The sequence below is a fragment of the Lampris incognitus genome, chromosome 7 (assembly GCF_029633865.1).
Source record: "Lampris incognitus isolate fLamInc1 chromosome 7, fLamInc1.hap2, whole genome shotgun sequence".
Classification (NCBI taxonomy): domain Eukaryota; kingdom Metazoa; phylum Chordata; class Actinopteri; order Lampriformes; family Lampridae; genus Lampris; species Lampris incognitus.
The window spans coordinates 13059325-13085963 of record NC_079217.1 but is presented as its reverse complement, the minus strand read 5'-3'; the positions used below and the strand labels follow the sequence as shown (position 1 = coordinate 13085963).

General features: G+C 43.8%; 1 protein-coding gene across 1 annotated transcript in view; it reads left to right on the top strand.

Moving 5' to 3' along the window:
* LOC130115527 (rho guanine nucleotide exchange factor TIAM1-like) overlaps positions 1-25591 on the top strand; it is a 45480-nt gene extending 19889 nt beyond the window's left edge. Inside the window, exons 11-28 of the mRNA XM_056283224.1 lie at positions 230-334; positions 7628-7709; positions 8011-8097; positions 12168-12380; positions 13118-13218; positions 17171-17224; positions 20120-20305; positions 20927-20995; positions 21209-21334; positions 21438-21546; positions 21880-22059; positions 22208-22326; positions 22414-22522; positions 22635-22693; positions 22984-23089; positions 23225-23312; positions 23610-23782; positions 23902-25591. Of these exons, the coding sequence (XP_056139199.1) occupies positions 230-334; positions 7628-7709; positions 8011-8097; positions 12168-12380; positions 13118-13218; positions 17171-17224; positions 20120-20305; positions 20927-20995; positions 21209-21334; positions 21438-21546; positions 21880-22059; positions 22208-22326; positions 22414-22522; positions 22635-22693; positions 22984-23089; positions 23225-23312; positions 23610-23782; positions 23902-24455 (2520 nt within the window). The 3' untranslated portion in view covers positions 24456-25591. The remainder of the gene's footprint in view (positions 1-229; positions 335-7627; positions 7710-8010; positions 8098-12167; positions 12381-13117; positions 13219-17170; positions 17225-20119; positions 20306-20926; positions 20996-21208; positions 21335-21437; positions 21547-21879; positions 22060-22207; positions 22327-22413; positions 22523-22634; positions 22694-22983; positions 23090-23224; positions 23313-23609; positions 23783-23901) is intronic.
* Positions 25592-26639: the final 1048 nt, after the last annotated feature.

Here is a 26639-nt window from a genome sequence, read left to right as displayed (position 1 = left end):
TGACCAAAATGTAACCGGCAGACTATGTTAATTTGGAACTATTAAATGTCTTATGGAAATGGTATCAAAGTTAACGAGTTGTTAATTACACGCTTTCTGTGATGTGTTGGATGGATTTTTCTTTCATCATCATTATTTTCAGCCCTAAATTTACTAAAATTATGCTACTGTAGTCTTTAGTGGCATATTGCACAATGTGTTTCAGTAGCATTTATGCTGGCTCCCATAGGCTCACCGGCTGGATTCCACAAAACACTATCTGCGACTAAAATTTCTCATCGAAAACCAAGTGCAATTCTACATCCCCAAACCAGAGGAGGACGTGTGTGACTTGGTAAGTTTCCACTTGCCTCTTAAAAGATCATTCCATCTTTCGCTGACAGTCCATTAACCAAAAAACAAGACTAGGTCAAAACCTAGTAGTATATGGCTGGACCATGTATCTATATACACTACCGTTCAAAAGTTTGGGATCACATTGAAATGTCCATATTTTTGAAGGAAAAGCACTGTACTGTTCAATGAAGATAACTTTAAACTAGTCTTAACTTTAAAGAAATACACTCTATACATTGCTAATGTGGTAAATGACTATTCTAGCTGCAAATGTCTGGTTTTTGGTGCAATATCTACATAGGTGTATAGAGGCCCATTTCAAGCAACTATCACTCCAGTGTTCTAATGGTACAATGTGTTTGCTCATTGGCTCAGAAGGCTAATTGATGATTAGAAAACCCTTGTGCAATCATGTTCACACATCCGAAAACAGTTTAGCTCGTTACAGAAGCTACAAAACTTACCTTCCTTTGAGCAGATTGAGTTTCTGGAGCATCACATTTGTGGGGTCAATTAAATGCTCAAAATGGCCAGAAAAAGAGAACTTTCATCTGAAACTCGACAGTCTATTCTTGTTCTTAGAAATGAAGGCTATTCCATGCGAGAAATTGCTAAGAAATTGAAGATTTCCTACACCGGTGTGTACTACTCCCTTCAGAGGACAGCACAAACAGGCTCTAACCAGAGTAGAAAAAGAAGTGGGAGGCCGCGTTGCACAACTGAGCAAGAAGATAAGTACATTAGAGTCTCTAGTTTGAGAAACAGACGCCTCACAGGTCCCCAACTGGCATCTTCATTAAATAGTACCCGCAAAACACCAGTGTCAACATCTACAGTGAAGAGGCGGCTGCGGGATTCTGGGCTTCAGGGCAGAGTGGCAAAGAAAAAGCCATATCTGAGACTGACCAATAAAAGAAAAAGATTAAGATGGGCAAAAGAACACAGACATTGGACAGAGGAAGACTGGAAAAAAGTGTTGTGGACGGATGAATCCAAGTTTGAGGTGTTTGGATCACAAAGAAGAACGTTTGTGAGACGCAGAACAAATGAAAAGATGCTGGAAGAATGCCTGACGCCATCTGTTAAGCATGGTGGAGGTAATGTGATGGTCTGGGGTTGCTTTGGTGCTGGTAAGGTGGGAGATTTGTACAGGGTAAAAGGGATTCTGAATAAGGAAGGCTATCACTCCATTTTGCAACGCCATGCCATACCCAGTGGACAGCGCTTGATTGGAGCCAATTTCATCCTACAACAGGACAATGACCCTAAACACACCTCCAAATTGTGCAAGAACTATTTAGAGCAGAAGCAGGCAGCTGGTATTCTATCGGTAATGGAGTGGCCAGCGCAGTCACCAGATCTGAACCCCATTGAGCTGTTGTGGGAGCAGCTTGACCGTATGGTACGCAAGAAGTGCCCATCCAACCAATCCAACTTGTGGGAGCTGCTTCTGGAAGCGTGGGGTGCAATTTCTCCAGATTACCTCAACAAATTAACAGCTAGAATGCCAAAGGTCTGCAATGCTGTAATTGCTGCAAATGGAGGATTCTTTGACGAAAGCAAAGTTTGATGTAAAAAAAATCTTATTTCAAATACAAATCATTATTTCTAACCTTGTCAATGTCTTGACTCTATTTTCTATTCATTTCACAACATATGGTGGTGAATAAGTGTGACTTTTCATGGAAAACACAAAATTGTTTGGGTGATCCCAAACTTTTGAACGGTAGTGTATATTATATATATAAAGCAAGAGTGCATGTTTGTATGTTCACTTAAAACTCCAGAAATACTCATTGTAGAACAAAAAGAAAGGTGTCTTTAGAATCAGCACTTTCCAAGGATTGCACAGTTCGAAAAATATTTCAAAAACCAAGTAGAAAATTTGATTTATTTGTGAAATTGAGTTTATTTTGTGGCAATTTGCGGCAGCGGATTTGCGGCAATTAATACACACATTTGCAAAGAAGCTTGATGAATGGATTGAAAGTTATGACATTTGATCATTTTCATTAATTTTCGTTAATAAGACTTGTTTATTCGACATTTGTTTATCACATGTATCATGCCATAAATTATCCTATATTTCATCATTGCTTATATCGTAAAGATCCAATCATGTTGGTTGTTTTGGTGAGAAAATTTTCCCCGGGCAACGCCGGGCACCTCTGCTAGTGGTCAGTGTTCGAAATTGTGGCCAATTTGTTACAGGGATAGTCAGTGGCAGTGTCTATAATGTGAATTCCTGGATATTAAATGATCATCTTCAATTTTCTGTTGTGGTCCCAGTAATAATTGTTGTTAAACTGTACTGAAGTAGTATATAACCTGACATGGTTAAGCAACGTTCAAGTAAAAAAAGGCTATAAATGCAGTTGCAAGAACAATACTTTCCACTCATAACTTGGGATGTTTGATTTGAAAGAGAACAAAATTTAATTGTAACTATACCGATTCTTAATATCTGTTAATTCCCCCTCTTTCATCTGTTTCTATCTGTGGATGTCGCTCGTTTTTCTAAGACTCACTCTGTATTGACAGGTGAATTCAAAAAGAATAGATTGCGGGCGCCGATAGCACCATGAATTGTGCATCACTTGCAACCACTATCTGCCCCGTCTCAAGGTCCACAAAATACATTACAGTGCAAACGCGGCCATAAAGTTTTGCAGCTGAGTGCAATTTGCCCTTGTGTTATGTCTGATGCAGTTATTCATGTGGCAAAGTATAAATGGTGGCTTTGCGCCAAGAACACAGTAGTAGCTATAGCAAGAATTGTCTGACCTGGCAACCTGTATCTGTGAATGATTTTGGTCTCAGTTAAATCAATAAGTGATATTCTCCTGCAAAATATCCACTCACAAGCATGCCTGGCATGACTATAACTTCGCCTGGCTACAGTCACTGCTGTCATGATCACTGGAAAGTCTGGGCATCACCGACTCTGTTCATTTTCACTGCGTATGGCTATTAGCGCTGGTGTTTTGCAATGAGGCCAGTGGCGGTTTTACCTGTGGTAGCAAAAGGGTGACATGAGATTCTAGCTAGGGGGGGCAGAAGTTATCTCCCCCAAACATATTTGAATTTCAGAGACTTAATTTCCTGCATTCTGGTGTTTTGTTTTCGTTTTTTGGGGGGGTTTTTTGTGTTTGTTTTTGTTTTTTAATACATGTGAATCACAATAATGAGACTGTGAAATCACCTTTTATATAGGGCTGTCACAATTATTACATAATTGCCTGATTGCGATAATTTTGCATAATAGTTAGAATCATTTCCATTCATTTGTATAAAAACAGCTGGATGAAATGAACAGAAATGTCATATTTCCATCAGTATCTCCATGTCATTTTCCACCGTTTGTCATTTAACTGGCGCTCTTTTAATGATGTCTTCTTGTTGCGCCCCTGGCACATGAGTGGTGAATTAGCACCAACACACTTTATCTTGAGACGCTTATTCTATAATATTGGACAACTGCATCTGTTGACATTAACATATGGACATAGTTGCAAAGCCAAACACCACAGCAACGCTGTGGGCACATTTTGGTTTTAAACCAAATGAAAAGGGAGAGCTCAATAACTTGGAGGAGGCAATTTGTCGGATTTACAGCAAAAAGGTGGCGGTCAAAAGCAGTAATACCACAATTTTTTTTAAAAACCATCTACGGATCCACCACCCCACCCAATTCGCCGAACTTGGAAAGACAGCCACCGCTGCAGTCCCATCCTGGCAATTGGCTGTTCCTGAAGCTTTCGGGCGAGTGTCTAAATATAAACGTGACAGTACCAGATGGTGCATGTTAACAGACAGTGTAATGTGGTATGTAGCCAAAGAAATGCAGCCATTCAATACGATTGAAAAACCAGCATTTAAAGAAATGCTGCAAAAGTTTGACACGCAATACGAATTACCAGGAAAAACATACATCTCCAAAACTGCAATCCCCAATTTATGCAACCAAGTGAAATCACTCCTGACACTTCTCCACCCACTCCACCTTGCTTTCATTCCCTTCTTCACCTCTTTTCCGCATTCCCCGTTACTTTGAACAGTTGACCCCAAGTATTTAAACTCATACGCCTTTGTAACCTCTACTCCCTGCATCCTCACCATTCCGCTGTCCTCCCTCTCGTTCACGCATATATATTCCGTCTTGCTTCTACTGACTTTCATTCCTCTTCTCTCCTGTGCATACCTCCTCTTCTCCAGGCTCTCCTCAACCTGCACCCTACTCTCGCTACAGATCACAATGTCATCCGTGAACATCATAGTCCACGGAGACTCCTGCCTGATTTCACCTTTCAACCTGTCCATCACCATTGCAAACAAGAAAGGGCTCAGAGCCGATCCTTGATGTAATCCCACCTCCACCTTGAAACCATCTGTCATTCCAACCACACACCTCACCATTGTCACACTGCCCTCATACATATCTTGCACCACTCTGACATACTTCTCTGCAACTCCCAACTTCCTCATACAATCCCACACCTCTCTCAGCAACCTTTTATATGCTTTCTATAAATCCACAGACACAATGCAACTCCTTCTGGCCTTCTCTACACTTCTCCATCAAAATTTTCAAAGCAAACATCACATCTGTAGTGTTCTTTCGTGGCATGAAACCATACTGCTGCTCACTGATCATCACCTCTCCTCTTAACCTAGCTTCTAGTACTCTTTCCCATATCTTCATGCTGTGGCTGATCAACTTTTTACCTCTGTAGTTGCTACAGTTCTGCACAGCACCCTTATTCTTGAAAATCAGTACCAGTATGCTTCTGTACTTCTCAGGCATTCTCTCACTTTTCAAGATTGTGTTAAACAATCTAGTTAAAAACCCCACTGCCATCTCTCCTAAACATCTCCATGCCTCAACAGGTATGCTATCTGGACCAACTGCCTTTCCACTCTTCATCCTCTTCATAGCTGCCCTCACTTACTCCTTGCTAATCCCCCTCACTTCCTCCTTGCTAATCCACCACACTTCCTGATTCACTATCCCCACATCATCCAACCTTCCCTCTCTCTCTCTCATTTACTTCATTCATCAGCCCCTCGGCTGTCAGCACATTTCTATCCCTAGCCTTGATTGCCCTAACCTGCTACACATCCTTCCCAGCTTGTTCCCTCCGTCTAGCCAATCGGTACAAGTTCTTTTTTTCCTTCCTTAGTGTCTAACCTGTCATACAACTCACCATACCGCTTTTGCTTTGCCTTCATCACCTCTCTCTTTGCTTTACGCATCTCCTTGTACTCCTGTCTACTCATCTCTCTGGCTATCCCACTTCTTGATTGCTCACCTCTTTCTCTGTATACGTTGCTGTACTTTCTCATTCCACCACCAAGTCTCCTTGTTTTCCTCTGTCCAGATGACACACCAAGTACCTTCCTAGCTGTCTCCCTCACTATTTCTGCAGTGGTTGCCCAGCCATCCGGCAACTCTTCACTACCACCCAGTGCCTGTCTTAACTCCTCCCTGAACTCCACACAACATTCCAGCTTCTTCAACTTCCACCATTTAATCCTTGGCTCTGCCTTCACTCTTTTCCTCTTCTTTGTCTCCAAAGTCATGCTACAGACCACCGTCCGATGCTGCCTAGCTACCTTTTCCCCCATCACCACCTTGCAGTCTCCAATCCCTTTTAGATCATGCCTCTTATGTAAGCTATAGTCCAGCTGTGGGTACTTTCCTCCACTCTTATATGTCACCCTGTGTTCCTCCCTCTTCTTGAAATATGTATTCACCACAGCCATTTCCATCCTTTTCACAAAATCCACCACCATCGGTCCTTCCACATTCCTCTCCTTGACACCATATCTGCCCATCACCTCTGTTCCCTTCACCAACATGCCCACTGAAGTCCTCTCCAATCACCACTCTCTCCTCCTTGGGTACACTCTCCACCACTTCATCCAACTTACTCCAGAATTCTTCTTTCTCTTCACACCCAACTTGCAGGGCATATGTGCTGATAACATTCATCAATACACCTTCGACTTCCAGCTTCATACTCGTCACTCTGCCCAACACTCTTCACCTCCAACTCACTCTTGACGTATTCTTCCTTCAGAATTACCCCTACCCCATTTCTCCTCCCATTCGCACCATGGTAGAATCGTTTGAACCCACCTCCGATACTCCTGGCCTCACTCCCCTTCCACCTTGTCTCTTGCACACACAGTATATCTACCTTCCTTCTCTCCATCATATCAGCCAGCTCTCTCCTTTTGCCCATCACAGTGCCAACATTCAAAGTTCCGACTCTCAGCTCCACACACCTTCTTCCTCTCCCACTGCCTCTGGACATGCCTTCCCCCTCTCTTTCGCCCAACAGTAGCATAGTTTTCACTGGCACCCTGCTGGCCAACAGTACTGGTGTCGATCATTAGTAACCCAGGCCTCGACCGATCCGGTATGGAAATCTGATTTATGATCTGCTTATTTGATTTGGCAAAGGTTTTACCCTGGATGCCCTTCCTGACACAACCCTACCCATTTATCCGGGCTTGGGACCGGCACTAAGAATGCTCTGGCTTGTGCATCCTCAGTGGCTGGCTTTCTTTTCTTTCTTTTTTTATTCCTATAGGGAATAGAAAAATAGGAGTGACTTTTTAGTACCAAATTTCCCTTTCTACTCATTATGGTATTGGTACATACATTCTACATTATGGTTTTCCTTTCGTGTATTTGTTTTCTGCTGGGATAGGCTCCAGCATCCCCGCGACCCTGATTAGGATATGGGGTTTGGATAATGGATGCATGCATGACTGTTTTCTACGTTTGTATGGGATCTCTGTACTTCTGTTTTTCATGGGAACTTCTGAATTCAAAAGTTCTTATCCAGACTTCTGGCTTTTTGGGGCTTGAGGGCAGACCTAATTTTAAAATCACTGCATAACATATGTGGGGAGTCACAAGATGTAGTGAACAACAGGCCAGAAAGTGTCACATAATATGAATCATCAATAGCTTTGTATTTCTATCCATTCAGTTCCATGTGCTTCCTATAGGTCTAGCTTTCAGGCTTTATGCACCAAAATATTAATCTTTTCAGGCTGTGGTTTAATAAAAGAATATCTGTAATGTCTTTTGAATTTCCTTTATTGTCTAGTCATCGACTTTCCTTTATGAAGATTATCCCGGGGCTGTTTGTTTAGACTTTGAAAACAGAAAATGAATGCTCTCTTTCCACACCGTCAATAATCCACCCACAAGACTGAGTAAAGTAGGCCATTGTTGCGTGATTTATGTAATAACTTCCATTTTTTTTCCCCCTCACAGCTGTATAAAGAAATTGAGCTCTGCCCCAAAGTAACAAAAGTCATCCAGTTTGACCGTGACGAGTCCTGCATGATTGGATACGGTATGACCAGTTGTAGTTGCATATTACATTTATTTTTTACATTGTGTTGAGGATTATGTCATATGGGCTTTCTAGTTAAAATGATTGGCTTTAGACTTAAGAGGTAGTTGTAAAGATGGTGTTAGATTTTGCATTTACTACACTCTTGTTTTGATCTTGATTGTTACAGCAGCTGTTACAGCTATTAGTTGACATGCAGTTTCTTTGACACATTCCCTTCAGTGTTGAAAAAAAATCCCTCTGGTGTGCTTTATATAACGGAGTGCCCCCTTCTCGCTCTGCTTCTGTTTTCCTCCTCCAGGTTTCTCCATTTCAGTGGTGGAGGAGGATGGTGTGCAGCAGCTCTATATCACTGATGTGAAGGCGGGTGGATTAGCTTTCGCCAAAGGTTCATTACCCTTCCTTTCCAATCAAATGAGCTCTCTTCACAGACACTCGACCTCTTTCCATGAAGTAACAGGGAAATGTCCAAGAAACAAATTCAGGGATTATTTTCAGCAGATGTCCTCTATTCTGTCCCAAAGAGCAGGTCTCTTAGAATTGATGTGATTGAAAATGGCAGGTTTCTCATGTTGAAGCTGATATAAGGGCCTTATGGCTCTTCTTCAGAAACACACAAGCCCATGTTTGTTCATCAGTTTCCAGGGTTGCAGAGGGAAGAGCCCTGAAGGACATTTATCCTGATTACTATAATCTTCACCGTGTACCTTGGTGTAGCAGAATATAGCACTTTGGTGAAATTCGCCTATATTGGAGCATGCACTTGAAAGCTTCAGCTTTTTGTAAGTCGCATGAGGCAACTGATGTGACGCGTTCAGGGATCTTACATACACCTTTCCACCAACATGGAGCCATTGGTCAGCAGGGGAACCAGCTAACCTTTTCGTGTACAGATCCGAGTTTCCACCTGTTTGAGAAGCAACAGTTATGTTAACCAGTTGACATCATTAACCAGATGTGGTTTGAACAGTACAAGTACAAAACCTTACCACGGGGTTTGCCAAAAGAATCCATCACTAAAATTTAAATTGCCCTTGTGAACACGGTTTTCAAAGAAATCCAGTTATTGGCAGCCATACTTTATCATTTAAAGTGATTGGTTCGCTACAAGCAAAATCATTGCTTGAATAGAACATTTTTCAACTTGAGCGAGCAACCATTTCCTGTGTTTCACATATCTCAGGGTGAAACAGCAGCTTCTTGCACCATGTCGTCCCTTTCCATTCACTTTTCACTGATACACACCGTGCCAGTTTGGCACAAACGAGTCCATGGCTGCTCTTGCCATCGAATTAATATAAGCCGTGCTTTTGAAAGATGGGGAGGTCTAAAATTGGAAAAAGGATTCAGCAGTGATGCCGACTCGGCAACATTTGTACTGTGCAAGCAAATGACCCTGTCGTTTCCAGCAAATGTTCTATTGCAGAATCCATCGGTGGTGAACTGGGGGTAGGAGGAGTGTAGCTCCACCCCACAACAAAAGCCCACAACAGTAACTCAGCAAATTTTAAAAAATAGCATAGAGGTCGCCAATTCACAACAATAAAGGTTCTGCTTTTAAACTCAGTAAAAAGGGGTATTGGTGTGCAGGAACCGGTCGTGAGTTAATCGTCTGCCTAGAACATTGTTATTCTAAACATCACTTCGCCCATTTATAATGTTGGAAAATTTAATGAGTAAACTTGGGCAATTTGGTCCAGTATTGCTCACGTGTTTATATCAAAGAAAGTTGAATCAGTTCATCTGGACACGTTTATTGAGAGAGACGTCTCATTGCTCATCTAAGTGACCTCTTCGGTCTCAGCTGACTGCAGGTATCCCCACCCTTATAAACAATACAGCGGCGTGACGACCCAAACCAGCGACCAGTTTCATACACAAATAGGTGTGACCATCAACTACAGTTTCAATGGCCATGTGTACTATTCACAGAGGATTTGGGAATGTTTGCAATCACAGCAGTGTAAGATGACGACAGATGTACTCTTCCCCCCCGTTCAGGGGTGGTCATTCCCTCTTCACATAATGGTCACGCCTATTTGCATATGAAACTGATCATTGTTTTTGGTCGTTATGCCACTGTACTGTTTATAATGGGACATTACCCTGGCCCCCCAGCCTCAACGTCACAGGTTTCTTGTTTCCAGACTGATAGATAAATGGAGCAGGAATGGACCCAAATTTGCAAATGTTTTCTTTTTCTCTTTGTGTGTGGCGCAAACAGTTCAAACCATTGCCTGAACTGTTCAAGATTAGGTTGAGGAGTACTAGCACAAGATCCATGTCTGTTGAAAAGCAGTAACGCAGGGCGTCCGGGTGGCATGGCGGTCTATTCCGTTGCCTACCATCACGGGGGATCGGCGGTTCAAATCCCTGTGTTATCTCCGGTTTGGTCGGGCATCCCTACAGACACAATTGGCCGTGTCTGTGGGTGAGAAGCCGGATGTGGGTATGTGTTGTGGTCGCTGCACTAACTCCTCCTCTGGTCGGTCGGAGTGCCTGTTCAGGGGGGAGGGGGAACTGGGGGGAATAGCATGATCCTCCCACACGCTCCTCCCACACGCTACGTCCCCCTGGTGAAAGTCCTCAGTCAGGTGAAAAGAAGCGGCTGGCGACTCCACATGTATCGGAGGAGGCATGTGGTAGTCTGCAGCCCTCCTGGGATCAGCAGAAGGGGCAGAGCAGAGACCGGGATGGCTCGGAAGAGTGCGGCAATTGTTTGGATACAATTGGGGAGAAAAAGGGGGGGGGCGGTGGAGCAGTAACAGCCTCAGTTAGCCTCCGTGGACACAGTTCTCAAAGGCTAGCCACAGGGTGCACTGAGGAAGGAGATGTTAAGAGTTGTAAAATGAAATCAAAAGATGTGCCCAACCTGTGCACAAGGCATTTCTAAAGACCAGAGGAAACATTTAGGGTGTTGCGAGATTTCGCAATATGACTTATTTCTGAAAGAAACTGGCCGTTAGGGTGGGAGTTTACAAAGGGGCAGCTGGTCGATTTGATTGATATTCTAATGTTCAGCTGTGTACGCCGACGGGGCCGCCATTTCCCTCGGGGGGAAAAAAATCTAGTGAAGCCCGTCATGATCGGTACATAGTCGGTAAAGCAGTCCACCGTCACACAGGTGAGCGTTTTCGAAAAATGCTTCCCTCCTCAAAGTGAATGAACCCCGACTGTTGTTTTCGTTGCCACGGAGCTTCGGGGAAAGGAAAGAGCGTTTTTGAATGCGAACAGATAAAGATGCAACTGTGACAGTGCAGACACACACACACTTAGATTTGTATAAGGTGGAGGAGGGGTAGGGAAATTCAAACCAAATTACTTCTAGACATTTTTCTTGATGCCCGCCCATATGAGTAACTATGAATTCAATGCCGATTCCAGGAAGAGAAAACACAGGCTTGTTTAGATGCAAATAAAAAGGGCAGTTTTACTGGCACATGGTCATAGACAGAGACAACTCGGTGCAGGTAAAAAGGGTAAAATGGGGTAGGAGACACCTTCTGATTTCATGCGGTCTTTTAAGCTGACTTATTCCGAAGGATGTTAGGCTATATCATAGTGAATGGGGACAGCTTTTTGGGGTTTCCCTATTGTTTTGTAGTTTTCGGTTAAAATCGCCTTGATATTATTGCGATCTTTCGATATACCGATTTACAATGTGTTTTTTCTTGGATTCCCCCGCCTTTTCTCCCCAATTGTATCCGGCCATATACCCCACTCTTCCGAGCCATCCCGGTCACTGCTCCACCCCCTCCTCTGATCCGGGAACAGCTGCAGACTACCACATGCCTCCTCTGATACATGTGGAGTCGCCAGCCGCTTCTTTTCACCTGACAGTGAGGAGTTTTGCCAGTAGGGTGTAGCGCATGGGAGGCTCACGCTATTCCCTCCAGTTCCCCCTCCCCCCCGAACAGGTGCTCCGACTGACCAGAGGAGGTGCTAGTGCAGCGACTGGGACACATACCCACATCCGGCTTCCTGCCCGCAGACACAGCCAATTGTGTCTGTAGGGATGCCCGACCAAGCCGAAGGTAACACGGGGATTCGAACCGCCGATCCCCCGTGTTGGCAGGCAACGGAATAGACTGCCACACCACCCGAATGACCAATAGTTATTTTTATATGAAAATGCTGGGTATATTGGGAGAAGGATGCTGAATATGGAGCTGCCAGGGAAGAGGAAAAGAGGAAGGCCAAAGAGGAGGTTTATGGATGTGGTGAGGGAGGACATGCAGGTGGCTGGTGTGACAGAGGAAGATGCAGAGGACAGGAAGAGATGGAAACGGATGATTCACTGTGGCGACCCCTAACGGGAGCAGCCAAAAGTAGTAGTAGTGGTAGTAGTAGATTATAATTGCAGTCTTTTGCAATGGCAAATTTTGGAACAGAGAATTTGTACCAAATCAGTTACAGACGGCAAACTGAAATGTGACTTGTGGTTGATGTGCTTTGCAGGTCTAAACGCAGGGGATGAAATACTGCAGCTGAATGGAAAGGACTCTCACTGTCTCAACTTTTCGGACATGAAAGCGGCTTTCTCCAAAGCCTCGCTGGCTTTGACCGTGAACACCCTGCCCTCTGTGGACCGCCGTCAGCTCTGCTATCTGCCCCCGCGACGCTCGGACGCTGAAGAAGATCTCTATACTGACATCTTCTCCCAGAGCCAAGGTCAGAGACGTGGGGAACAGTCTCGTACACATCGATATCAGAAATCATAATTCCGTTCTGGCTCATTAAAAGGAGATGAACGATGTGTAGGCAGTTTTCAACGCATTTTATATTCACTGGACGCCTCAACGGCATATATAGCCCGATTTATAGACCATTACCTGTGTCATTGGAATAGGTTAGAAATTATGGTTGGCTATATATCTTTTTTTCTTGCTGCAAACTAAATATTTTTAACTCCCAGCACATTCAGTGGTAGTCGTGCTTACTGGATAAGTTTTCCAATTATTTTCTCAGATTCTCAGCCCATTATGAGTTGTTTGTGTCATTGAAGATTTCACTAGACTTGTATCTTGCACCTTTCTCTTAAGCTGTCTAGACAGCATAAATAAATAAATAAATAAATAAATAAATAAATAAATAAATAGATAGATAGATAGATAAATGCCATGGATTCCATTATTTAAACCATTCTCAGTGCTTAATCTCGAAAGTAGCCGGTGTGGAACAAGACTTCATCTTCATCGATCTGTGCTTAACTCAAAACCTCATCAGTATGAGTGTCGTGCTTGAAAAGGGCACAATATTGTTTTATGAATCGAAACATGAATGGTATTTCTGTGAGGTAATGATGGGTTGTAATTTCGAAGATCAACATGCACTGGAAAGGGTGTAGATGAAAGTTTTTGGGAAGAAAGCTTGAAAATGTTTTCCTTTTTTGATTGGCGTCGCTGTAGAGGAAATCCTGGATGACGGGGTGGGACTCTTGCTGGAAAGCTCGGGAGACAGCTTGGATGATGACTCGGAGATCTTCAGCGAGGTTGACGAATGCAGGAAGGTAAGGGCAAGATTTCAATTCCTTATTTATTTGTCGTTTGCCTGAGGAGATGGTCTCATTCTCGCTGTCCTCCGTATCTCATTTTTCACCTCAGAAAATACCCGGTTGCGTGGGTTTCATGTAATTTCTTTCTCCTTGCCTTTTGTCCTTGATCTTATCCTGTGGTTTTTTTTTTGTCCTATTTTAAGTGAGCATGTGAGACCGGTTTTCCCTCAGGTACTTTGTTGTGCACCGTCTGCTACCTGTTCATCGAGTCTTTGTAAAAGGAAGAGAGAGTGGTGCTGATTTACATCAGCCAGTTGTGAACCCCAGCCCCCGCATTACATGAATGCATCAGCAACCTGTATGTCCTTCACCATGACCCACTTCTCTCAAATCTGCATTTACCAGCTTCAGACATGATGCCGCAAATCCCTGCAGACCGGCCGATCATTGGTTGATCGATCGTTAAAGGCGTCTGATTTGCCAAGTTTACGCTGTACACTAGGCTTACAGTTGTATTACCGCAGTTTTGCACAGTTATCTGTAACCTACCCCAAGTGAAATGAGCTTTGGCAACCCCAGGTATACTAATATTCACTTAGATTAAGTGTGTTCCCTGAATTTTTTTATTACATGCTGTCGCAAAAGGGATCGAGGCAAAGAATTATCTTTGAATGCAAATGCAAAGGGGTTTGATTTTGCTTGCATGCTAATTACCTGGATTTTTGGCGGTGATTAAAATCATTTAATGGAGAAGCATTTGTATGAACTCTAGAGATTCCAAAAATAAATAAAGAGACCAAAAAAAGGAAAATAAAGGCACAATTTTGCTGGAACAAACAAATAGGAAAACTCATCAAAATAAGAGGCGAATTTAATTAAAAAGTTGCCTCAGTTCCCCGTTGTTATTTGAAGTACTTCACTACAATGCCGTCGCTGACGAGAAGACGTGGTGTTTGTGTGGAAAGGGAGCCCAAAGATGGAAAATGCTAACTGAGACTAAAGCCGGAGAGTTTTCTCCCCGAGTTAACTGGCAGGCTAAGAGTCTGCAAAGTCAGCCTTCAACATGAGTATCTGTTCTTTTCAGAGCCAAAATGCTTATGTACCTTCAAATTTTACTAAATGTAAGTGAAGAATCACTGGGATGCTGATTCAACCCAAGGGAAACTACATGGCCAGGACCATATGCATAATGCCATTGGCCATATGCATAATGATTTGGTTTAAAACACCACTTAATCAATATCCTGTTATTCACCTTGTCCTGTTTGATAATCACTCAACCACAGCTCTAAATCCCAGCCCATTGATTGCATTGTTAAAAATGACAAAATGTTAAAATAAAGGAAGAAGAATACATAGCGGCGGCACGGTGGCGCAGTGGTTAGTGCGGTCACCTCACAGCAAGAAGGTCCTGGGTTCCAGCCCCGGGGTAGTCCAACCTTGGGGGTCATCCCGGGTCATCCTCTGTGTGGAGTTTGCATGTTCTCCCCGTGTCTGCGTGGGTTTCCTCCGGGTGCGCCGGTTTCCTCCCACAGTCCAAAGACATGTAGGTCAGGTGAATCAGCCGTAATAAATTGTCCCTAGGTGTGAATGTGTGGGTGTGGGCTCTGTGATGGACTGGGAGCCTGTCCAGGGTGTCTCCCCGCCTGCTGCCGAATGACTGCTGGGATAGGCTCCAGCATCCCCGCGACCCTGAGAGCAGGATAAGCGGTTTGGATAATGGATGGATGGATCTGACAATACAAGAATACACACTTGGTCTTGCCACAGTGAGGGCGCACACCTGACAGTGAATTAAGCCTGGATAATACGAGAAACAGTTTAATTGGCTGGTTTTTGTAGTGATCATAGTTTTATGATTGAGCTACTATGCTCTATCTAATCCATGGCAATATCTTATTAATAGTCACCACGTAACATCTTTTGTGTCGTCAGTAAATCCGGCATTAGTTTTTCCACGTCCCTGCACCGCTTCTCTTTTTGAGGCTGGAATTCTGCAGACGAATCCCAAAGTCATGGGGCCTACTCTCTCTTTTGTGTAGCACTAAAAGTATTTGTTGAACCTGATGATGAGAAGTTTGGGTTGGCTGCCCATTTAAAACATCAAAGCTGCGAGATGATCAGCGATGAAAGTCTCTCGGTCTGAAACGTGCTAATGACTTCCCTGGCTTTGCGCCATCGGCCCTAATAACAGAGCTAAACGATAACGGGCTGCGTTAATAATCCAGCTTCTTGGCAGTGCCTTGACAAGTGTCCTCCTGCATGTCGCCCCTGCAAGCACCCTGTGTAAACGCCGGTGGCCAAAAAAGAAAAATCACTCTCCGGTTTCTGTGGCTGAAACGAATATTGCTACTTAGCGCCTTTTTCTGAACTTGATGGATGAAATTTCATATTTAAAATATAAGGTATTCCTCAGTTCAATCTTCCAACTAAAACCTTCTCCACCCCTGTGTATTCAGCTTGAAGACTTTCGGCCATAGTAAGGTGCTATATGTCAGGTTCAGGGGGGGGGGGGGGACTCAGAGGTCGCCAACCCTGCTCCTGGAGGGCTACCGTCCTGTCGGTTTTCACTCCAACCCTAATTTGACACACCTGATTCAATGAATCAAGGTCTTGTTAAGTAGGTAATCGGTAGAATTAGGTGTGTTAAACTAGGGTTGGAGTGAAAACCAGCAGGACGGTAGCCCTCCAGGAGCAGGGTTGGAGACCCCTTTTTAATGTGTTGTAGGGATGACACTCCATTAGCAGCCATGATACTGAGCTGTATTCTGTGTCTCTGAAACACTGCCGAAATTGTGCGGACAAATGTCCGTCAGTGACATCACTAGCAGACAATCCGATAATCGCCATCTTTACATGGCTTTTGGTGGCATTTGCTGCTACAACCGCTTACATATAGGGTAGGCCATCGAAGACGGTGGTAAACCAGGAAGTAGGTGTATTTTTCCACATTCACCGATTTTCACTTTTCCACCCTTTTTAGACACACTGATGACTGCGCAGTATTGTGGCTGCTGATACAACTTATATACCATAGAGAGAGATAATCATCATCATTTCCCTTTAAGTGTTACAAATAGTCAACATGAACTCCGGTGAAACGACATTTTACTCCTGGGCGTACAAGCACAGTCGGGCTTACAGTCGGAGCATACTGCCCCAGCTCATTGGAGGAATACGGCTAAGAAGCTATTAGCTGCGAGGGATTTGATGACTTGTCTTGTGTAAAACATATATTGTTTCATGGTTAACACGAAGGCCATAAAATTATGATTTATATCCACTCCCTCCCACTCTATCCTTCTTGTCATTCATTCTGAATGAGGCAAAAGCCTCTCTTTCTTACCGATTTGTTCCTTTGTTCACCCTCCTCTGCAGCTCGCTGACTTGCAGCGCCCCTCTCCCCATCACTCTGCCCCCATTCTTGAAATCCTGCATTTATATTCCACTGTGGTGTGGCTCGACCAGCCAATCCTGCTCCACTGCAACCTTGGAAAGGAGACTCCTTCTCTCCTGCTCATTTTCATCTACCCCCTGCTCTCTCCGGATGGGAGGATTAACAGCGCTCATTTCACAATGCTACAGGAGTTAGCCACGTCCTTGAACTCACTTGCTATATGTCTGAGTTTACCCAGTTGGCAAATGGGACACAAATAGAGAGATGTGGGAGAGCAAAAACAACGGATTTTGTTTGGCGACAGAGTACTTACAGCAGACTCTGAAGGCGGAGGAGGGGGAGTAGGAAGGTTGGTGGGTGGGAGGGTGCTTCTCCTCGTTCATCACAACCACCACAGCCCCTTCTCTCTCTCTTTCTGGGTTTTTCACTTTAACAGATAAGAGTCAAGAAATGTGTTGGGGTGGTGTAGTGTAGAAGTGGTACTTCCTCAAGGCTGTAGCCTCTTCTAGACATCTCTGTGGCTTCCTCTGACTGTTCACCTGCAGACAATTGGCCATGTCTGTCCTGAAGTGGAGCAGACACAGCAAGCGCTCCTCAGAGTCCATCTATGACATGCTTCATCTGGTGAGATGCATCCAAGTTTGTTTTAAGTGCTTTGACATGTGGTCTAGAACTAGCTTGATTGGTGGATATGTATCACGTTGGGGTGATTATCAAGAATCAGACACTGTGATGGATCAGGCAAGCTATAGTTTTCTCATCCCAAGAAGAATAAACACTTGTTTTGTTTCTTTGCGCTTCCTCTTGGCAGCTCGAGCATGCAACAGGGTACTGTGAGTCACCGGTGTATATCAGAATTGTTCCATCTATTGCTAGATTGGTCCACAGGGATGCTGAAGTGAAAAGCTGCACGTATGACTTGAGTTTAAGCAAGACTGACCCCAGAGGATTTCAACTGTGTATGAATTTTGACCACCTGTCCCGATCGTTTCTGTGGTTACTCTTTGACTGTTGTGGAAAATTTTATCCATTGTCTTTGGTCTTAAATTTCTGATTTCAGGCGTATCTCTCAGGTTCAGATGGGGCACACGAAGTCTTCCTCTAATTCAGGCAGAAAAAACACTGGCCCTTCTTCGAGTCATTGTTTTTAATCTATATTTCAGTTGCTACGGGGAATTCTCATGTTTGGCATCTCGAGGCTCTGCATCGCAGCCTCTCTTATAGTCACATTATTTTTTCTCCACTTGTTACCAGCAATTACAACTTTTGTAAGCTTCCAAAAGGGATGAAAGCTTTGTCTTCTCTCACCTCTGATTCATGTATTGTTTTAATAAAGGACCACACCTGCGTGGCATCCATGGTGTTAAATGAGCAGAGGTTATGATTCAACCAATAATGATGCTAATATTTGTTTACATGTTGGTTGCAAAATTTCATGCAAAACATCTCTCTGTACTTGTACTCAGTAACCTGGATACATCATCAACACTACCAAATTGTGGAACTGTTTACAAAATAGTTTATTTGTTTGCATGTCCCGGCGATGTGGGCATGTGACTTTCTCGCTGTGATAGAAAAATTGATTCTGCTTGTGTATCTAATTTCATCACATCAGGAACGAGTTGGCAGATAGAGAAATGCGATGTGATTTGCAACCACCCAGCTTTCTGAATGAGTGGATTGCATTTGATAGGATTTCCTCATACTGAAATATAAAAGACATCCTCTACAGCTAAGTGTTTAAAAAAAATCTATTGTGGGGTTTGTTGATATAACAGCTGGTGATTAGAACTACTGTTTTAAACCATCTTTTTACAAAACATCCTTTCAATTCAAACCGGATCAGGTCACGTTAAATTGACTTAATTGCTCATTGAGTTAAATGTCATATGAGTTCAGTCAACGTTTTTCAGACTCACTCTGACCCTGGACGAGCAACCCACTAGTTCACATTTTCGTTCCCCCAGTCTTTAACATCTATGGCTTCGATCAACAAGTATATCAAAACCAACAAAAGAAAAACACTTTGTATCAGTAGATCAGAGAAACACACATTTACACCAGTTGTTTGTTGGCACAAGCAGGCATTGTGCTCAATATGCTGAACACATTTCTCTCATTGGGTAACAATAAGCCGGATCTCATGACAAGAATTTATCGTCAGCATCAATAGTGGTAGCTGTTGTTGTTGTTGGGTAGTCATCAGGAAAATGGATGTCTGATTGAATAAAATGTCCCAAGAAAGTAACTCTGTGTAATAATAGTTGTTGTAATTGTCCATCAGCAGTATTTTAGTTAATTAATGGGACGACACAAGATTATTCATAGTGTTGTGATGGTACAGGGTATTTAATTGCCATGAGCATCGCTGACTAAATTAGAGGGACAATTTGGCTGGAGCTTGTGTCTCCGTTTTTCCGAAAGATAGGTGGAGCCAATAACTCACAACAGAGCGATAATTATTGCCCCGTTTTTTAAAAGCGGAGAGGAGACGTGTCTTGGAAGACTCGTGTCTTGGAGGTGCACTGGATAAACAGCATCTGTCCTGTTAAACCCCTTCGATTATCAGCCAAAAACCCCTCGTCCGCTCTGCGTACACGTTGGCATTGCTATCTGTTGATCACTCCTGTGATGCAGCCGCACAATTTGCTGCTCACAACTACGCCTGCGAATCCTTTGCCTTTTATTGCATCTCCTGAAATCTAATTAAAAGACCCTTTTGTCAGGACGACCGCTTTTATTTGTGATTCGACCGTTGTGCGAGGCGAGGTTTTGCTAGTGGCAGGCGATGCTGCTTTTCTCTTTTCTGTGGTTTCGGATGGAAAAAAAAGAAAAGCAAACCACTAGTTCCTTGTTGATAACACAGAAGGACAATAAAGACCCGAACAAAGTAAACGCATTAGTTCTGTGTGTGGGTTGTCGCCGAGTGCGGTCTATTTTTGCCCAAAATTACAGTCCAATGCACATCGGTGCCTGTCTCCAAGGCAACCTTATACTGTATGTGGACGGATGCTCGTGGGTATATTTTGATTCTGTGAGAGGGGTGGATCATTATATCACCCGGTCGTCAGTAGGAGGATGCACACATGGGAAAAGAGGGATGGGAGTGAAAGAGAAGGAATAAGTCATTGTTATGACGTGCTGAAAATAGACCAAATTAGTGCAAATGATGGGTTGTTTTTTTTTAGAGCGCTCTCTCTTCTTCTTTCCAGTCCCGCTTGCTGCAGTCAGAGCTCATGAATCCATGTAAAGAAGGGGGTGGAAAGTGAAACCTGCAAGTTTCTGCCTTTATATGATCAAGGGATAAGGTGCCACTAATCAGAGCGCACACTCCTGCCCTGATAAACAGACGTCACGATCCTCGCTGTTTTTCATCTTCAAGTTGGAGGTACTTGCTTTTATCACTAATTCTCACTTGCTTTTTTTCTCTCCTTATCTCTCCTGTTCTGTCTCTCTTGTTTTTTTCCCCCGTCCCTCCTTCTCTCTCGGCTACGTTTCCTCTTCTTCTTTTTTTTGTAGAGCACGGAACAAGTCGCTGCTTTCTGCCGCAGTCTCCATGACATGAATCCCTCTGAGTGTGTGTCCTCCTCGCCGAGCCCGGACTCACCGTTCCCACCTCCCGTCACTCCTCGACAGCTGTCCGACGCCGACAAGCTCCGCAAAGTCATCTGTGAACTCGTGGAGACTGAGCGCACCTATGTCAAAGTCAGTGTCATTCATTATATGCACAAGGGGATGTGTGCTTTTTCTCTGTGTAAACGTGTGTGCTTTTCTTTTTGGTTCACCAGTTTGTGTCTCGTTTGCCGACTGTTGTGTCAGCATCATACGGCTCCTATTCCAAGTGACTCATCCGTATTTATCTCAGTCATCTACAGACACTTCGGAGAGGGACACAGCTGTGCCCTTGCCTGGAAATTGTCTAACGTTAATTCTGCCTGGTTTAAATGTGGCCTAGTCAAATAACTGGGTTACATGGAGTGTTAAATGGGGTAATGCCAAGACAATTTGAAATGCTATAACTCAATACGGATGCATTTTTATTCAATTATCGGAATCATGACAGACGGGCTGCTAATCCCAGATAAATAAGACGGTGTTAACTGCAGAATGATGAATCAATAGTCGTGCATAAAAAGTGATTGAACATAAAAAAAAGATCCATTTGAATTTACCATCTTTATTCCATCACAGATGCCGTATTGTGATGTCATTGTCTATGTGTTGGGAATGTTATCTGTGATTTAAGCATTTTTGCTCAATCTGCATTCCCTGAGTTGACATGAGCAACCCCAAGCAACCAAGAATTTCTATTTTTCCGTTGTACAGGATCTTAACTGTCTCATCGGGAAGTATTTAACACCGCTGCAGAAAGAGAGCTTCCTCACTCAGGATGAGGTATGTTAAAGGTTACCAGTAAGCTTTGGAGGGGTAGTTTGCTTTCATATACTGCCACTTTCTAAAATATTTATCATTTCTTGGAAAAAAAAAATTCAGAGAATCAAGCAATTTCATTACTTTAGCAAGGAACCGCTATCAGATGAAGTGCATGAATAATGTGGAAGAAGAACAAAGACATACCATCTGTCTCGTTGTTCTCTTCACCCCCAGTTGGATGTGCTGTTTGGGAACCTGCCTGAGATGGTGGAGTTCCAAGTGGAATTTCTCAAGACCCTGGAAGACGGGACAAGACTAGTCCCAGATCTGGAGAAGCTAGAGAGGGTGGATCAGTTTAAGGTACGACACGCTAGGGGATGTTAATAAAGGCAACCGGTATTTTTCTAAGACTCTCGTTTAGTCTCTCAGAACCAGTGGGTGAGTTTCTTCCCTCTTTTCGCAGAAAATCCTTTTCTCCCTCGGAGGTTCTTTCCTGTACTATGCAGACCGCTTTAAGATATACAGTGCTTTTTGTGCCAGCCACACCAAAGTCCCCAAGGTCCTCGTAAAGGGTAAGTAAATCATTGCAAGGTCAACATTCCACCTTGGCACCAAGGAGAGGATGTATTTATCCATCAGCCATCTGCCGTCTCCTGCAGAGCACCATAAATTCAGTGTAGCGTTGTCAGCCAGGTAGTTGTCCATTTGACCTCTGCATACTTGTCAAGCGAACGGCAACCACAGCCAAAATAAGTAGTATAGTATGATGTATAATGTACACAAGATAAACGTAACTTTCGTGCCTAGTTACACTCACCCCTATTCGCATCCCACTAAATGGTGTGTACTGCGAATGTGCAAATAGATTATCATGCATTACAGTAAGTGCTTGTTGTTTATTCCAGCTAAAACAGATGCCGATTTCAAGGCTTTCCTGGATGAACGCAACCCCAAACAGCAGCATTCATCCACCTTGGAGTCGTACCTGATTAAACCCATCCAACGGGTTTTGAAATATCCCCTTTTGCTGCGGGAGCTCTTCTCTCTCACAGATCCCGACAGCGAGGAACACTATCACCTGGACGGTGAGACCCGACCACACAGCTAGCTGATCTGACACCTGTTACTGACAGACAGGAACCAATGAGGAATCAATTTACTTTGGCATGGAAGCGTTAGCAGTAATACTCACCTGTCGAATGAATTCTGTCATTTTCCTCTGGTTACACACAGTTGCGATGAAAGCCATGAACAAGGTGGCAAGTCACATCAACGAGATGCAGAAAATCCATGAGGAGTATGGCGCGGTGTTTGACCAGCTTATCACCGACCAGAGCGGCGATAAGAAAGAGGTGGGCTGGAAGTCTGCTCATCCCCAGTGAATATCCTGTGGATATGTGGAGAAAGAATGTGATTTATTTATTTATTGCATTTGGCAGGTTGCTGATCTGTCCATGGGTGACCTGCTGCTTCACACCAGCGTTGCATGGATCAACCCGCCAGCCTCCTTAGGGAAATGGAAGAAAGAGCCCCAGCTAGCCACGTTTGGTACGATAGTAATCTCTGGTGACCGGTTATCTTATAACATTTTTAATATGTTGGTTTCGTTTCTCTTTTAACCGGTGGATAATGTTGTGCTTTTTTTCCCATTCCATTTCAGTGTTCAAAACAGCAGTTGTCTTTGTGTGCAAGGATGGATCGAAACAGAAGAAGAAAATAGTGAGTTCTCCCACATGCAAGACAACATCAGCACCACATGAGAGAAAACTTCAAGTACCGACATGGTCCATTAATGAATTGTCTGTTTCACTTGACGGAAGTGAGACTTTTCGAATTAGCCCAGTGGGTCACCTGCAAAAGCAATCATGAACTGATTTTTTTTAAAAAATTTTTTTAACTTTTTCAGAGCATGACACAGCTCAGTTCTCCTCTCTTCACTTCTTGCTTAAAAATGCTCCCTCTTCATTCACATGAAAGACAAAACAGTGAACATTTGTAAATGTTTGCAGGGCGGCTCCCACAAAGTCTCTGTCTCCTCTGAGGAAAAAGACCCGTTCCGATTCCGTCACATGATTTCAACCGATGCCCTTCAAGTCAGAGCGTTGGCCAATGCAGGTGAGACACTGGTTGACTTGTATGACTGTTGATGACCTGTCATTTCTGCTCTGAACAGAGAAGAACTCATGAGCGCCATCTAAAGGTGGCTGCACAAATTCAGGAATGAGAAATCTTTTTATTTTTTTGCTTCAGATGGTGACGGTGCTGCAGTGTGTGAGATAGTCCATACCAAGTCGGAGTCGGAAGGAAGACCAGAGAGAACATTCCAGCTGTGCTGCAGGTGAGGGTCTCGTCTCTTTTCCACAGAGCTGCTCAATGGAAATTAAAGCTCGCTTGCCACTGGCACATAACATTGTTAAAAAAAATAAAAAAACTCCAAGAAAAATTGAATCATATCATCTGGACACAAGGTTTAGTGGGAAAAATGTCTCATCGCTCATCTAATTTCTCCCACTAAACCTTGTGTCCAGATGACATGACTCAACTTTCCTGGGATTCTTCACCTGGGTTATTCAGCATGCATCAAGGCATTGTCAAAAAAAACCGATTACAAAACATTTGTCCTGCCTCCCATCAGTTCCCCCGAGAGTAGAAAGGACTTCCTGAAGACGGTTCATTCCATCCTGCGGGAAAAACAGCGGCGGCAGCTGCTCAAAACGGAGAGTTTACCCCTCAGCCAGCAGTATGTGCCCTTTGGAGGAAAGCGGCTCTGTGCCCTGAAAGGAGCCCGTCCTGCCATAAATAGAGCAGGTACAAAAGAATCCGTGACTTGTTTATCATGGCTCGTCTTACAGATGTGCTAGATAAATCTGTGTATATTTTTTGAGGCTGTAACTCTTGGTGACCCCTTTTGTTGTTGTTGTTTTTAGTGTCTGTTCCAACTAGGACTTTAGGCAGGAGGAAGCTTGTGCGCAACCGATTCACCATCGACACCGACATTGTTTTCGATGGCGAGCCCGACCAGGAACTTACTTCCCCTCAGGAGCTCGACTCACAGCAGCAGCAGGAAAAACAACAACAACAACAGGAACGGCATCAGCAGTCAGAGTTGGCAGGTGACACGGACCGCTGGGTGGAAGAACAGTTCGATCTGGAGGAGTACGAGGACCAGGAGGAGGTGAAGGAGACCGATATCCTCAGTGACGATGACGACTTCTGCCTGTCAACCAGAACGCCGTCCGTCGAGGCTAACTTGGAGGCCCCTGTCAAGGCCCTGACCCTCAAGGGCGAGGAAAAAGAAGCGGACGGGGGCTCAAAGCCTCCGACGGCGATGAGGTCGGCCAACACGAGGAGGCAGCTTTCAAACATGGCCACGCGGCGTGGCGTTACGGGGGTGTGCGCGGAGGAGCGGGCGCGGATGGAGGGGGAGGAGGTTTGGGTACGCAGGGAGCAGGCCGCCTGCTCGCAAGAACACGGCACATAAAATGCAAAACGGTTAAGAGCAAATAGAGGACGAGCGCCTCACCCGAAGAGCTTTACATCGGCTTCATAAAAAGAAATCAGCAAACTCTAATCTCACCCCCTGTAAGCAATGCATGGGCATTGACGCGTCAATCACAGCTATCGAAAATATATCCTCACCAGTTTATCTGAATGCTTTTTCATCGGTGGAGCAATACTAGAGTCAGGAGCGAGGGACCTTAATCCCAATCAGATGCTGTTACTCGGAGGCCGTTTGTGAGCTTTGAGAGATGAACTAATTGTACAATCATGAAATCGAATCAGTTGTTCCGACTGGCATGGTTTGCACATTTGGGCAGCGCTCCGCGGCTCTGCCTGCTGTTGCCAAAATCTTGGTATTGTGAACACATTATCTCTCGTCTGTGTGACTCAGATAATCTCATAGTTAAGGGCTGTATATTATCCGAATTTGTCGAGAAAAAAAAATAGAAACAAGCAATCGGAAAAAGGACGGTCTAGTTAAGTCTCGCATAGTTTATTATACGTTTTCACACCAATAAACACTGACACATCTTCTGAGCAGGTTTTGTGGTGATGTTCCAATATGGTATTTGGTTTTGCGGACGCTATCTTTCTAGCTTGACAAAAATCTCCCATAATTCTGCTGTTCCACGCAAGAAACCAAACGTGGAATAGGAGAATTATGTAACGCCGCCGCCCCCCTTCAAAGAGGCAAGGGAATTTTAATTTCGTTTTAACTTAATAGAATCCTGTGTTACTTGAATTTGCTGTTTCATGTTTACTGTGAAATCCTTTTCTTCATTGTTTTTCTTTACTGCTCTTTAGTACATAACATCCTGTTGTATTAATTTCTGCACCACCATGTGGAGAACTACATCATCACTTTTGTTGGAAGGTCTGGTTACGGAGTCTATATGTAATGGATCACAAAGCAGTGTTGTTTTTTTTTTTATTTATTCATTCAGCTGTATATTAGGATTTGTTTTAAGTCGACATGAGAAGAATTTTTTTTCCAAAAATCTAGTCCAAATTTGCTAAAACAATCAAGGGAAAATAGTTAGGGTATGTTTGGATGGTGAAAGAGGTCATATACTTGTAAAACAACTCATTGTGCTAATAAGGATGCATTTTTGTTACTGTGTGTATATAAGAAAAAAATGTATTGATATCATAATAAATACAGTTGTTTCCTACTTATAAGTTGTATTCATTGGTGGCTCTGGTCTGTCGCTGTGCGTTAATGTGGGATTTTGCCTCTCCCCTGGCTGCTGTGTCGGTGGGGGACGTTGTCAGCTCGGCGGTACAGCGTCCTGACGATTCCTGGTTTGTGCTCCGGTGGATGATGAGAGTCAAACCTTAAGTACTGAGCAGTATGTGTTACATCAACAATCAAACATCCCCCATCGCCAATTGCAATTTCACAGTCTAAGAAGGCTAACCTGTCATTTTTCACATCCTCCCTGGTGAACTTGATGTGGTTGTCCTCAGGGTTAATGTGGTGGGTGAAATGGGGTATATCCTGAGATTTAATTTTAACCCAGGTGTCGTCCACAAATCTGAACCAATGGCCAGGTGGTGTCCCTGGATAGGACATCAGAGCCCTCTTTTCCACTTCCTCCATATGCAAGTTGGCCACTACAGGTGAGACTGGGGAACCCGTAGCACACCCATGCCTCTGCCTATAGTACTGCCCCCTGTATGTGAAGTACATGGACTGAAGACACAGCTTCAGGAGCAGACACACTTGGTGTTAAGGGTGGGGTCATCTTATAATTTCATATGGACTACCTCCACTGCTTCATCAACAGGAACGCACATGAAGAGAGACTTAACGTCATACGAGACCATTGTTTCGTCTTCCTCCATAATGATGCCCCTCACCTTAACCACAAAATGCCTAGTGCTCTGAATGTGACGTTCATTACTGCCTACCTACGGGTTAAGAATAGATGCAAGAAACTTAGACCTGTTATAGGTCACCGAGTTAATAATTCATCCTGTCAATCATCAATTATTGAGCATGCATAAAGACAATCTAAAAAGAACATACAAGTGGCAAGTCCCCTTCATATTTCTATGCTTGGAATGGCAAGCCCCCTTCTTCCTTCACACATAGATTAACGTGGCATTTCCTGTATAGACAATAATGGAGACCATCACGTGACCTGTGCTTGTGTGGCTGCCA